This window comes from Lissotriton helveticus, chromosome 8 (assembly GCF_964261635.1).
Source record: "Lissotriton helveticus chromosome 8, aLisHel1.1, whole genome shotgun sequence".
In the NCBI taxonomy this organism is placed as follows: domain Eukaryota; kingdom Metazoa; phylum Chordata; class Amphibia; order Caudata; family Salamandridae; genus Lissotriton; species Lissotriton helveticus.
The window spans coordinates 631,868,338-631,882,955 of NC_136069.1; the positions used below are offsets into that span (position 1 = coordinate 631,868,338).

Below are 14,618 nucleotides of genomic sequence, written 5' to 3' on the forward strand. Positions count from 1 at the left end.
ATCGGATGATTTTTAAGGAACATTTAAAAATGTCAGAACTCAACACTTAGAAGAATTTCTGAGGGAAACCAGCCAATATTACCGTATGGAGAAAAAGCAAGTTATCGGTCTTTGGGTAAGTACTCGACTGGCAGAGTTAAGGTTCTGGGGTAAGACTCCGGGGTCACCCAGGGTCAGTTAAGTACAGTGTTACACCTTAAGAGGCAGCCGGGTGCCGAGAGAGTAGGCCCAATGTTAGCCTATGGCAGGCAGGGGGGCTTTGGTTAGTGGCTGCTAGGAGGCAGGCCCCGCGGCTGTGGGTGCTGAGCTCCTGGTCACTTACACAGGGCAAGTAGGATAGAACAGATGCTGCACTTCCAGGGGCACTCGGGCGGCTGGGTGCAGGGTGCTTTTGGGCCGTCTGGCGCCAAATGTATTTCAATGGAAAAGCTGGAAGTTGAACAAAGGCTGCAATATGCAACACCATCTTAACACAATAATAACATTAAGCTCAATGGGAAGTTTTAAGTAAACGCAATAAAATCACTTTAGAAATGTTTTTCTTACTCAGGGCTGGATACTGGATTCAGCCCTGGTGCTTTTCCTGTAAACAGTTGAAAGAAATTGTTTTTGTTACAGAGGCGATTTTTAAGGAATATTAGTAGGTTTTGAAAATCGACACTTAAAAGAATTTCTGGCAAAAACCAGGCAATGTTATCCTATGGGAGGAAATCGAGTGATCAGAAAATTAAAGTAGTAATTACTTTTCAAGGTCAGTGCTGGGCACAAAGATCCAGCACTGGGATCTCTCCTGGTAGCAGGTGAGTATTTTTGTTTATCGGATGATTTTTAAGGAACATTTAAAAATTTCAGAACTCGACACTTAGAAGAATTTCGGAGGGAAACCAGCCAATATTACCGTATGGAGAAAAAGCAAGTTATCGGTCTTTGGGTAAGTACTCGACTGGCAGAGTTAAGGTTCTGGGGTAAGACTCCGGGGTCACCCAGGGTCAGGTAAGTACAGTGTTACACCTTAAGGGGCAGCCGGGTGCCGAGAGAGTAGGCCCAATGTTAGCCTATGGCAGGCAGGGGGGCTTTGGTTAGTGGCTGCTAGCAGGCAGGCCCCACGGCTGTGGGTGCTGAGCTCCTGGTCACTTATACAGGGCGAGTAGGATAGAACAGATGCTGCACTTCCAGGGGCACTCGGGCGGCTGGGTGCAGGGTGCTTTTGGGCCGTCTGGCGCCAAATGTATTTCAATGGAAAAGCTGGAAGTTGAACAAAGGCTGCAGGATCGGGGACGGAGATTCTTCAGGTGCCACCCCCACATCGAGAGGTAAGTTGGGAAGCTGTAGGTTAGGTATGCGCCCCAGAGGAGGGCACAGCGGGCCACAGGGCGCCGGGTGCAGTGGTGTCTTTTGGTGTCGGAAAATTTTAGGCTCTACTGGTTGCGGTTGGAGGGGTCCCTTGTTGTAAAGGTGCAGGCGTCCTCAGGAGCGTCGAGGAGGGTCCTTGGGCGCAGGATTCGTGGTCACAACCGCCAGGGGGATGTCCTTGTGGTATTTGCTCACTCAGGCATAGGCCGGGCTTGGCGGGTGCAGAGTGTGCTGGATTCGCGGTTCTTGGCTGGCACCAGGGGTTGTTGCTGTTTGAGCAGAACCACTGCTCGTGGGAGTCCCAGTCTTTGGATGTGCAAGGCAGTCAGATCCTCCGGGGTTGAGGTTGCAGACCACAAAAGACGCCGGGATATAGCAGGAGCAGGTTCGAGGGTCGACAGGCCGGTAGGGCTGGGGCCAACTCAGTGGGTCTTCTTTCTTCTTGTTCTTCTTGTTTCGGAATCGGGATCAGAGGAAGGAAGGTTCAGGGTGCCCCTAAATACAAAATGTAGGGACGTTAAAGGTATGGGAAGGTCAGGCCATTCACAATTTAATGACCTGGTTCCATTGAGGCACTAATCTTAATTCCTTTAGTTGATGTACAACATTACGGAGAAAGTTTTCTTCTTTTAAAATGTCTCTCCTATCCCAAAAGTTCACGGGGAAAGAGTACATCAAAATCATGTCCGTGTTACACTATATGTATTGTATGTTTTACACACGTTTGTTCCACTGCACCTGTATCTGTATTTACACATTTATGTTTGTTTGGACACATTTCACTTAAAGCTTGATGACTGCCGATGATGAGAACAGGGCAACTCTGGTGAGTACCTACCAGGTTCCCCGTTGGTGGTTCGCCCGTGAGGGGTCATCTAGCTTGCACACATTTGTTTCACTCTATACACTGTGGAGTATTGGTGTTATGACTGTCTGATAAGGAATCATGGCTTATTTTAAATTGGGCATGATTTTGATGTACTCTTTTCCCCGTGAACTTTTGGGATAGGGGAGACATTTGAAAAGAAGAAAACTTTCTCCGAAATGTTGTACATCAACTAAAGAAATTAAGATTAGTGCCTCAATGGGACCAGGTCATTAAATTGTGAATGACTTTGTGAGTGGAGGGCGACCTGGGTTCCTTTTCTTCCCTCTATGCTCTTTTTTGTGTTGATGGGAAGGTCAGGGACAAATGGGTCCCTTCCCTGGGGTGAGTACACCCCCTATCCTGTTAATCTCCCGTAGGAGGGGGGGCAGGAGCCTGTCTCTGATTGGGTAGGGCTCCCCATCCTCAAGATGGCGGGAGCCCGGAGTTGTGCTTCACATCGCCTCTCCCACCTGAGGGGTGGGGTTGGCAGAGGCCGGCACACCCCCTTTCCTGACTTAGGTTTTCCCGCCTGTCTTCCCGCCAGAGTGGGGGCCAGTTGCTGAGTACAGCAACTGGACTGGAGAAGCTCACAAAGGCGGCATGCCTTTGAAGCTTCCCCTGCCCATCCTGGGCAGAAGGCTTGGCACCTCGTACCAGGATGTGCATTGTTTCAGGCCCCCAAGAGCAGCAAGCTCTCGACCCAGGGGTCCAGAAACATGTCTGGTGGTAGCCTCGGCAGCCACTCAGTCAGGACGCTGGGAGTTGGTTGGGTTTCACGGGGCATCTCTAAGATGCCCTCTGTAGTGCATTTGACATGAAATCCCACACTGGCATCAGTGTGGGTTTAATGTGCTGAGAAGTTTGATACCAAACTTCTCAGTCTTCAGTGTAGCCATTATGGTGCTGTGGAGTTCGTGATGACAAACCTCCCAGCACTATATACTCTTAATGGCAGCACTGCACTTACAGTGCCCAGGAATGGACCTGGGTACTGCAGGGGTACAGGGCTCAGGCACCTGTACCCACACCACCAGCACAGGACACCCAGCTAGAGGGGTGACTGAGGTATGCCAGGGCCATGTGTTGTGGGCATGGCACACAGGAATGCGTGCCATGTCTACTCTTTGTTTTGTTCTGCACCAAGACATTCAGCCTGCAAAGACAGTGTGTGTGTGTCAGGGCACAGGGCCCTTAAGGGTGGCACAATAAACGCTGCAGCCCTTAGGGGCCTTCTCTGGTCACAGTGCCCTGGGTACCACTTACCAGGGACTGACCTGTGGCCAGAGATGTTAATTGGGTTTAAGGTTTCAATACAGTTTTAGGTAAGGAACACAGGCCCTGGGCACCTGATAGGCAGGAGCCCAGGGCACACTCAGTCAAAATACATCAGCAATTCATCAAAAAGTGGGGGCATGCCATGCAACAAAGATGGCACTTTCTCAAAGACACTGCCTACATGTAAGTGAAAAACTGTGAGAAAAAGCCCCGCAGGCTAAGCAAAGACCCTTCTCTGAGTGCAACAAGGGAAGAGCATCTCAATAGACCGAAATAGACTGATATTGCCATGTGGAACTGTCGTTTATTAAGAACAGAGCACAGAAGAACAACAGTGCATCGTAGGAAGAATGAAAAGACTGTCCCTTCCCCTATAATAACGGAGGTTGAAACCTGAGCACAACCGACCCCCAAGAGGACGACCACGAGGAGACCAGGGCAAGAGTCAATAGAAAAGACGGAAGGAAGGGAAGGTAACTGAAGAGGAAAATGAATCTCCTCTTGCCGTAATACAGGAAGAAGCCCCTCGGCAGAGGTTAACTGTATATGGAAACTCTCAGAGGGGAGCCACAACTGAACTCTTGTGAGAGCTAACCCATTGGCAACTGAAGAGGCCCGCGGAAAACACTACTCCGCAAGGTTCTCGCAGAACTGGGAGGCTGGTGTAGTGAATGAGCCACTTTAGTGGTCTGATGATCTTTGATGACCCTCGATCACCACCATTGTGTACTGATTTTAGTGTGCTATGTTACTTTAGCCTTAATGTAGGATGGTCTTGCATTAGAATAATCTTGCCAAAGAATAGAAGGTATGGGATGTCAAGGTGCAGTGTTGTTGGTGATGGTGCACACAGGTGCTCCATAGTGGATACTGAGGGATTAAGTGCATAGTGTTATTTGAGTTAGGTGAATTATGACTTTAGCCTATTGGCTTTGACGTGGCATATTCGCATTCTGCTTTCCAAGTAGTAGAGGCCTATGCTTGAGCAACTCCATATTCTAAACTGCAGCCATCTTCTTAGCCTCTGTAGGTGAGAGGTTATATTTTAGATTACATGTGTTGTCCACCAGTAGTGAACCAGACAGGAGCGGTTCTTATCGGGTGGAATGTGCTCTCTTCGTGCCGAGTCAGAGCAAAACGCTTGGCCAGCTGCTTGTTGTGCTCTTGGTACGAGGTGGTACAGGAATCCAGTGAGAACTGTGGGCGGAGTTAGCTAGAAACTTCGATGGAGAGCTGCATTCTATATTAGAGAAAGGGGGTCCGAGAGAGATTCAGAGATTGAGAGTTTCTGAGATGGTGAGATGGTGAGATGCTGGTCTGGTGTTTTGGCGGTCTGATGATACATCACGGTGCAGACGTGTTTGTGCAACAGAGAGTCCGGAACCAACCAGTGAGGGAAAGAGAGCCGGACCCTTCTTCAGATGACAAGACGCCTAAGATTATGGTGAGGTGTTCGATGTATATCTAACTTTATCTAACTATGCTTTTATTTTCAGGCTCTATGTATGTGTATGTGTTGGTGATTGCTATAAATGTTCACTTTCTTTCTTTTGTCATCCTATTATCATGTAATAAAGAAACCCTAGAACATATCATTTGTTTGCATTCCTTGTGAGGGAAGGTCGGGACCCTTTTTTTTTACCAAGTACTTACAGAGGGATGGGCGATTCCCCTCTAATGGGTAATTGTTGATACAGGCGGGAAATCGGCTCCCATCAGGGATGTCTAAATTACATTACTAGGAGGAGCATGCGCTGTGTTCCCTCTTAGATTAGGAGGTGTTGTGAATTTCTGCGTACCCTCTTGTGTTGTGACTTGTTGTTATTTGCGAGCTCCTCAGCAATGGTCTTATATGTTGTCAGTGTTTATTCCTTTCTTGGGTAAGTATTGTGAAATGTGGTGTCTTTCTGTAACCTGAGAAAGGATGTGGTAAGTAATGACCTGGTGACTGACAGAAGCACCAAAACATACAGAGAAGTAAGTCATTACAGCTGGGTAGGTGTTAAGGAATCTGCGGCTAGACAACGTCTCTACCAGATATATCGTTACCGTAGGTAACTAACTCATACATCTGATAGAGACATTTAGCCGCAGATTCCTTAACTTAGAATAGATACCACAGCCATACCCCAGGGGAGGTGGGTCTGCGACAGAACAACAGAAAGCGCCAACCATCCGATCCAGCAACAGAGTGACGGATAAAGCAGGAAAGCTGTTGCGGAACAGCCAGACAGCATCCAAAGCAGCTCCAAGATCAGAACTAACAGGATAGAAGATAATCCTAAAAACGCCAGAATGGCGCTACACCATACCCGTATAAAAACGACCGGTAGAACGGCATGAGCCCTATACCAGAGCAAAGAAGAAGAGAGAAAAAACACTCCCCGCTAAATGGCACACGAAAGTACACCGACCCAAACTCGAAATGTTCTTGAAGAGAGAAAACCAGAGCCTAACAGACTAGCTCATTGAAGGAAGCAGAAGGAGCTGGTGTCAAGAGCCCAAAGGCAAGAGAAGAATCTGAGCACTGCGTTGGGAATAGCCGGTGGGAGTGAAACATGCCAAGTGCACACACAATCCCTAAAAAGGGTAACTAGGGGCAATTAGCATGAATTCTAAACCCGCTGTAGCAGGTAGAAACATGCAGCAAGTAACGGCCATTGAGACTGTAAAGTGGCTTACACAAGAAGCATAAGAGTGCCCAACCAGGCAGTATGAAGACAAAGTGAGAAACAACAACAATATAGACTTGCAGGCAGTAGTCAAGGACCACGGCCATCAGAAGAGCTGTCCCGGGAAGTGGCCAAAATCGCCAAGTTGAACGAATGGTGGGAAGAGTCTAAGAATCCGAGACCAACACCCCAAAAAAAGACACGTACAGCGTCAACACCAAAAGGGAGCATATGGCAAATTGGGAAATCACCCCAGTAAGCAGACGCAAGGAGTAACCTATGGACAACTTGCAACAACTCAGAAAAGCTACCCCATAAATTGAGATATTGGTTCAGACCTCCCAGCCTCGAAAAGAGGTGGCAAAGTAGGAAGAGGAATACCAAGGCAACCGGCATGTATACAGAAATATATAAACATAAAATTATGTAGAGACAGAACTAGCCTGGAGCAAGAACATGTCCATACTGGATCATACCTAGTACAGTAAGGGTAGGTAGGAGCCGTGTTTGAAGAGGACACCATGAAACCTCCCAAGGAGGTAGATGACCATGGCGTAAGCAGATGGCCCCAGGAAAAAATATATAACATCGTACAATGTGCCACCAGGCGACGCATGGAGTCCATAGATTCTCCAGGCCCAGGTGAGATAAGCAAAGCTATACAATACCATACAAGTACCCCACATGGAGTATGCATACCCCCAAACAACGGGGAACACCTCTTAGGGCAATAAGCCAAGCCAAAGGAGGGCAGTAACAAACTGAAGTCGGGAACATGAGTTCCCAGCCGTATGACATTACCAAGCTGAACCACCAGCTCAATACCACAGTCAGAGGACCAGACACAGCAACCTGTGTAACAAGGCCACAGCAGGCCATCAGGCAGCTCAAAGCAAAACGCATCCAAGGGATACCAATAAAAGGGTAATCACCCTGGACTACAGAAAAAGGAAGACATAAGGCTCACTGCCCATATTAAACCCAGAGCGCATCTAAAGGATGCAAAATGAAAAAGTACCACCAGGAAAGAGAGGCCTAAGAAGACCTAAGTGGGAGGACGAAAGCCCGCAAGGAGCCGGTGAACCGCAGACTCAGCGTGAGCATCAAACAGCAAAACCCCATCAAAGGGTAAGTCAACCAGTCGCTCCCGGATATTTTCAGGGAAGGCGCTATCTCGCAACCAAGCGTGATGCCTTAAGGCAACAAAGCCCACCATAGCGCGGCCTAAAGAATACACAGTATCCAAGGCTGAGCGGATTGTGAATTCGGCAAGGTCGCGGCCATCCCGGAGGAGGTGAAGGAGATCAACGCAAGCACCTTCAGAGGTGGCTGAAAGCAAAGACTCTGCTGAGTCCCTCAGGGCAGAGGTAGCCCGAGCCAAAACACACGGTATTTAAGGGCTGTAGGGCTGCACTAGTGGACGCAAAGATTTTCCTTCCCCATGACTCAAGCGATCTGGACTCCAGAGTGGGAGGAAGCGTTAGAGGGGGCAGGGAAGGAAAGGCAGTCTGTAACACAAACCCATGCGCATCAGGATGCACAAAAAGACAAACAGGATCATGTGGAGCAGGACGGTGTCGGTTCAAAACTGAACGAGCCACCAGGTCACCTGAAGCAGGCCGGACCCAGGTACCCAAAAGGGCATCATAAAGGGAAGCCTCGAAGGGCAGAAGCGGCTCCACATTCCCGGACCCACAGTGAAGGACCTCAAGCAAGGGGACCACACACAAAGGGGCAGAAGGGAGTTTGCATGTTTAAAATACAGGTGGCCAATGAGACCACTCTCAAAAGAGCCGCACCAGCCTCGGTAGTCCTCCGAGGGTGGGACAGCAGCTCATCAGTGGGGGAGGGTTGTAAGCTGACCCTCCCAAGACACTGAGGGTGTGACCAATTCCCCACGTAAGGAAGCCCCATTGAAGAATAAGGATCCTGATTGGGCTCCTGGGGAGGCGAAGAGCCTGCCGGGGCTCCAAACATTCCAAGAGGGGCACTGGCAACAATACCTCCAGCGACGCCTGACGAGAAGGCGGCGCTAAACTCTCTCCAGAGGCCTCCAGAGAAGAGCCCACAACTCGGCGTCGACACGGCGCCAAACCGATGCATGTGGGTGCCGATCGAGTCGGCACCGTTCAGTGCCGACACTATGACAAGCTCCCCTTCCGAGGAAGACGACGCCGGAGCCGGCGAGGCAAGCTAAGCTTTCGGCGCTGCCCCGGTGCCGAATCCGCCTCATCCATGACAGGCTCTGACTCTGGAGAAAGAAGCGGAGCCGGGGAGGCGAGCCACTGGCGCCGGAACGGCACCGACCCCGGCTCCGGGGTGTGCTCAAGGCAGGGCTATGAGTGCCGGCAACTACCTGCGGCGCCACAGGGAGCCCAGCAGGGCTATGTGACGCAGCAAGAGGTGTTGTGGGTCGTGTAGGGGGACCCAGCTGGGCCGCTCCCTAACGACTGCAGGTGGACTGTAGATAGGGACCCAACCAGGCCGCGCCCTAAAGACACCACATCTCCGATGGTCCTGGGGGGCAAAGGCTCAATTGGCGCCGGAGGCGAACTCGCCGGCGAGTCAGTCGGAGATCCCACAAGAAGCGGAGGTTCCAAGGACACCCCAGGAACAGGAGAGGACCCAAGGGAGGCCTGCAGAGCCGCAGCATATGCCTCCATCTGGGCCAGAGTCGGCCCCACACCCGGACAGGGCGGATAAGGGGGGTGGGGCGACTGTCGGAAGGTGATTTGTTGTGTTGTGGTACTGGATCAGGCGCCAGGACGCCCCTTCGCTGGGGCAGCTGTGCGCTGAATAAAAGTTACTAACATAACATAACATGTCCGGTATGTTTCGGGAACCAGTGCCCCTGACAACAGAAGAAGGGGAGGTCGAAGACCTCGACGACAAGCGCCTCTACTTACCAAGCGGCCAACGACTGCAACAGGCCCTATAGGACGATCAACGGCAGAACTGGACAATAGAGGAACCTGCCGTTGATGAAGAGGCCAGGGGGCGTGACGACTCAGACGGGACAGCCGTGCCGAGAGAGGCTTCATACGGCACCCCGCCAAGACTTCGGCTTCAGGTGTTGGCAGACTTCGCATTCTGTAGAGTCATGGTGCTCGCCCAGATACCACATACAACTAAGATGTGGGACCGTCGCGGACATCTGCCACAAACAGGAATTAAAAAGTTTTAAAGCCCGAAGGCATCGCACACTGTTCCTGACATGAAGCGTCGAAAGGGAGGCCTGAAAACAGGCCAGAAGAACCGCTCACTCCGGATTCGCGTTGCACACGGAAAAGATGTAAACTGACGTCAGCGCGCCGGGAGGGACTTATATGACCTCGCCGACATAACGTACGTGGATGACGGCAGGGCAGGGTCGCGTGGCGCCGTCACCCGGCGCGCAAATGTGCTGCTGCAAAAAAATTCCGCATCCTGTCTGACACCTGGGGATATTCGAAGTTAAGGAATCTGCAGTTAGATGTCTCTATCAGTTTTTACTTTAAAAAATAACCACTTCTACTTCTATAAATTGGGGGGGTCGCCCGATTCCAGTATTAATGGACATATTTAAAACCAAATGTGTGTCCACAGCAACGTATGGCGCAGGCCTATAGGGAATAACTGATTCCAATACCATACAGCTTTGTGAAAACAAATTTCTTCGTTACTTATTAGCTGTCCCCCGTAACACCTCAACGTTTGTGTGCCATCAAGAACTAGGCATACATTACATCTCAGACCTAATCAAAGCTGACCCCATTTTACTGTGGCATAAAGTGTGGTCAATTGAGGAGACAGGTCTGAATAGGGACGTAATATTGGATTGTTTAAACCTAGAGGGGGTTTCTAGGATACCCTGGCTCAGTTATGTAAAGGGTTTCCTGACCGACATTGGTCATACAGAATATTTTGATTCCCCGGAATGCTTAGTGTCGGTCTCTAGGAAGAAGCTCAAATGCATATGTTTGCACTTTCTAGAGAGTAAACGCTGGTTGGACGAGAAAAGCAAAACATTGGTCATGGAAATCATTTGATTCTTCAAAGGCAGGGTATCCAGCAATATTTGATCAAGGTGCAAAGCTGCAATTCACGCATGCTATTGACAAGATTTAGGGGGAGCACCTTCTTCAGAATGATAACATTCCCGGATTTAAACTGCTGTTCCAAAAACTTGGTACCATGTCCTTGTGACAATTTATCAAAACAGTCTACCCTACACTGTACACTTTTATGCAAATTTTGCACCCTCCCAAGGAAAAGATTTTTGATATCACTTTTAAAAAATTGGGGTCTAAGGCAATGTAGGACCGCTTTGATGAAATTGCAAATGTTGGAAGACGAACTAATTATGTACCTTGTTTCATCTTTCTTAAAATCTATAATCAAATCCAGGATTACAATAAATTAACTAAACATAATCCTGTGAATATCACTGCGACTCTCTCTTCGATGTTTTTTATTGTATTTTTAAACCTAATCAATTCCATTCATAGAATGACTAATGATGTTAATGTATATTTATTGTCTTACTGTGCTTTTATGATTTTTTATTATCAAAATCGAATAAAGCTGTTTTTGACTTTGACTAACCACTTCTATCATATAAGGAAAGGAGAAAAAAACATGCTTTACCGCTTTTGTTCCTGGAAGCATAATACTGCACTAAATAACAATGTGATGAGTCCAACTTAAAATACAGAAAAGTCTTTATTTAGCGAAATTGTTTAACTACCATAGGACTGGTGTATAAATAACTGCAAACAAAATCAGCCAAGCACACTTAAGAAGGTCAAACAGTGAACAGTCTTGAAATGCAAGTATTTTTCAAAGAAGAGTCAATGTTATGTTGTCATGTTAAACTGCATCCTTTATTTTTCTGTTTTTAAAAAAGTTTTGCAACCGCCAACGCGTTTCCTCCACAAACGGACTTCTTCAGGGCTTGCAGTATGTATTAGATGCGCTTTCATATGATTATTGCAATCATGTTTTAACCAGTTAATTTGAGAACAGTCAAAGCCTTAGGAAAGGGATATATATTAAGCTCCTAGTAATATTCAATGTTGCATTTTTGTCAGTGGCCGAATGTAGTCCTGGCAGCACGTTCATCCACAGTAGAGGCAGCGCATAAATAACTGTAGTAGGTTTAACTAGCACTTGCTATTTACAAATAACATTTCCAATAATAATTTTGCCGTAAAAAATTAGTAAATTAATATGCAAAAGTGCAGTTTTTCAACAAAGTTCTACAGTGCAAAAACGTGTATGACAGTGCTTTGTTTCTTTACGGATTTCTTACCTGCAAATTCACTAAGTTTCCGAACTTGCTGAAGTGTTCATTGAGTTTACTGATGTTATTGAGCTCAGGTGGAATTCTTTTCAGTTCAAGCTTGGTATTTTCAGTTCCAAACTGACCTTTCTTTGGGAAGTTTGGACTATTATTTCTGTTGAAGTTTTGCCTGCACAAAAGACACCAAAGTCAAAAGCTTCAAAGCATAAAAAATATAATTCTGTGGGGTGCATTCTTTTGTGACTGTATAACATATTTCAATTCTGAACCCAGTAACAAATCGACAAATTGACAGGTTAAAAAAAAAATACAACTTGGATTCAAGTGTACATGTCGAGGAAAACAAATTAGCATTTTTACAACTAAGAGTATTTCTTAATTAATTTATGGAATTGCTTTACCGTTCGCTTCAAAGCGTTTATCAAATAATAACAAGACAGTACAATAACTGTATGAGCAAAATTACTAAGAAAAGAAAGAAAACAACCAAATAGATCCACAAGAGAACAAACATGTGCAATGCAATAGGTCTCGCATTTGCAAGAGTTTGAGCTATTGGCATTGTAAAGGACAATGTCTTTTATGTATGTGTTGCTTTTTAAAACATAAATAAAAGACAGTGTGTAGGAAGCTGGCTCTGTATATACTATACCAAAGTGAAGTATAGCTTGCACAGAGTCCAGTGGAACCCCAAAGGTAGGCAGAGGTAAAGTTAGATAGCACCTCACTCTCCATTTGTGGTAGTGTGGTCGAGCGGTAAGGCAGTATCAGAGAACAGTCTCAAGCATTTGTTGTACACACTCAGTCATCAAATGAACTCACACACTCAAAGACTGAACTTCTGACCAATTGTTTTTGTACAAAAAATTTATTTTAGTTATTTTATTTTCTAGAACCAAGCAAGCCTGGCACAGGTATGCAATAAATACTTTCCAGTAGTAATGCAACAGAAATAAACTTTGAATGATAATTGCATATGCACTTTGGTTTGATTTACAGTATGAATGCAGAGCAATGCAATACTTAGTAAATGCAGTACATAGACTTGAATAGGCTTTTTAGTAACATAGCAGGTAAGTAACTTTTGAGATTACTAGGCTTACACAGAGTAGTATATCTAGATACTACCCTGGAACATTTCCTGAACACAGGTAAGTAAAATCGTTTTTGTAAGATTATGCAATCGTAAAGAATTTCTTTAGTTTCTCACACTCCACACTTAGAAACTTTTACCAGAAAAACAGTCAATGTTTTCCTATGGAGGAAAATAGTGTTATCGGTTTTAAGTTAAGCATTTGGTAGTGTGAGTTGGGGTTCGGGGGATAGACTCAGGGATTCCCCAGGGTCAAGGATGCACTTTTGTTACATCCTCAGCGGCACTAGGGTGACAGGGTGCAGAGTACTGAGGCCCAATTGTATCCAATGGGGGATAGAGGGCCTCCGATTGGTGGCTGCTGGCAAGCAGGCCACTTTGTTGTGGGAGCAAAGCTTCTGGACTTTAGCTCAGGACCAATGGTTAAACAAATTAGCACCAAAGGTGCACCCTCAGTGGCTCTAGTGCGGCCAGGTTCAGGGTGCGGTTTCAACTTGGAGTGCCCCGTTTTCAATGGAGAACCTGCGGTTTGCAAAGACACTACAGGCTTGGGGACGAAGGTCTTCTGGGTGCGACCACCACTTCGAGAGGTAAGTTGGGAAGTTAGGTGATGGGTAGGCACTGTCGGTTTGGGCACACAAGGGCGTGGGGCTTTGAGTACAGGGGTGCCTTTTGGGGTTAGCTCTTCTTACCAGCTCCTGGTCGTGGTTAGGGGGCCTTCTAGATTTAGAAGGCAGGCATCAGCTTGAGGCAGGTCAGGGCTCGCCGGATCTCGGGTCAGGATCGCAGGGGTGATCTCCTTGTGGTGTTTGCCCACTCGAGCTCAGGCCGTGGACAGCGGGTGAAGAGTGGTGCGGATTCGCATTTTCCTGCCAAGTCCAGAGGTCGCACATGAAAAAATCCTGTGTTCACGGGAGACAAAGTCTTTGTGGATGAAGGCAGGCAGGTCCTCTGGGGTTTTCGAGGTTGCTGGCTGCAGGACACACCGGGATTTCGCAGGAGTAGGTTTGAGGTGGGGACAGACCGGTAGGGCTGGGGCCAAGTCAGTGGGCGTCTTCCTATTGTTAGCTGCCGCAAGGCTGTTCAGACCTTCTTCCTCTTCTTGTAGTTTCTTCTTGTCTGAGGAAGCAAGGTTCAGGGGAGCCCCTAGATTTAGGGGCGTTAAAGGTAGGTAAAAGGCAGGGACCAATGGGTTCCTTGCTTTAGGTGTGTACACCCCCTATTATGCCCCCTCCAGTGGAGGGGGGCATGAGCCTGTCCCTGGTTGGCTGAGTCCCCCCATCTTCAAGATGGTGTGGACCGAGAGTTGTGCTTCACCTCGCATTCCCCACCTGAAGGTTGGAGTTGACAGAGGTAAGCACACCTCTCTTCCTTACTTGTTTTTCCCGCCGGTTCTCCCGCCCAAAGTGGGCGACAGTACCAGTGGGGTTACTTCAACAGAAGGAAAATGCTACTTACCAGTATGCATCTGTTCTTGGCATGTAGAGCTGCAGAGTTGTACACTATGCATTAGATCGCCACCTGGTGTTGGGCTCGGATGATTGCAGGTTGTCTTCTTGGAAGAAGTCTGTAGTCACGTGATAGGTGACTCCTCCCTTGGACAATACTGCGCATGGGCATCAGCTCCATCCATAGATTGTTTTTCGCCATGATGGGAAATAATGGAGTCAGTAGAAGTAAAGAAAAAAGGCATGACCGTGCGTGTGCATCCAAGTAAGATGGAAAACTGGAACGGATACAAGTCCCGGGGAGGCGGGAGGGCGTGTACAACTCTGCTGCTCTACATGCCAAGAACAGATGCATACTGGTAAGTAGCATTTTCCGTTCGAGGCATATGAGCTGCAGATTGTACACTATGCATTGATTAGCGGTGGTCACCTGTATGTGTTGCAGTAGTTTGAAAGAGAGTTCTAAGGACAGCTTGGCATACTGCAGCTTGCTGCTTGGCTTGCACGTCAACACAATAGTGTTTCGTGAAGGTGTGTGGTGTAGACCATGTTGCTGCCTTGCATATGTCCTCTAAGGGTATGTTTCCTAAGAAAGCCATACAGGCTCCTAGTTTGTGAGTGGAGTGCG

The 14,618-nt window shown here is 47.6% G+C and overlaps 1 protein-coding gene across 8 annotated transcripts in view; it reads right to left on the bottom strand.

Moving 5' to 3' along the window:
* RBM26 (RNA binding motif protein 26) overlaps nt 1-14,618 on the bottom strand; it is an 812,370-nt gene that overhangs the window by 428,216 nt on the left and 369,536 nt on the right. For all 8 annotated transcript variants that reach the window (XR_013599857.1, XR_013599856.1, XM_078657487.1 and 5 more), the window contains exon 12: nt 11,459-11,618. Coding sequence is in view for 6 of the 8 variants with exons in the window: in XM_078657487.1 (XP_078513613.1) it covers nt 11,459-11,618 (160 nt within the window). In the remaining 2 variants the exon portion in view is untranslated. The remainder of the gene's footprint in view (nt 1-11,458; nt 11,619-14,618) is intronic.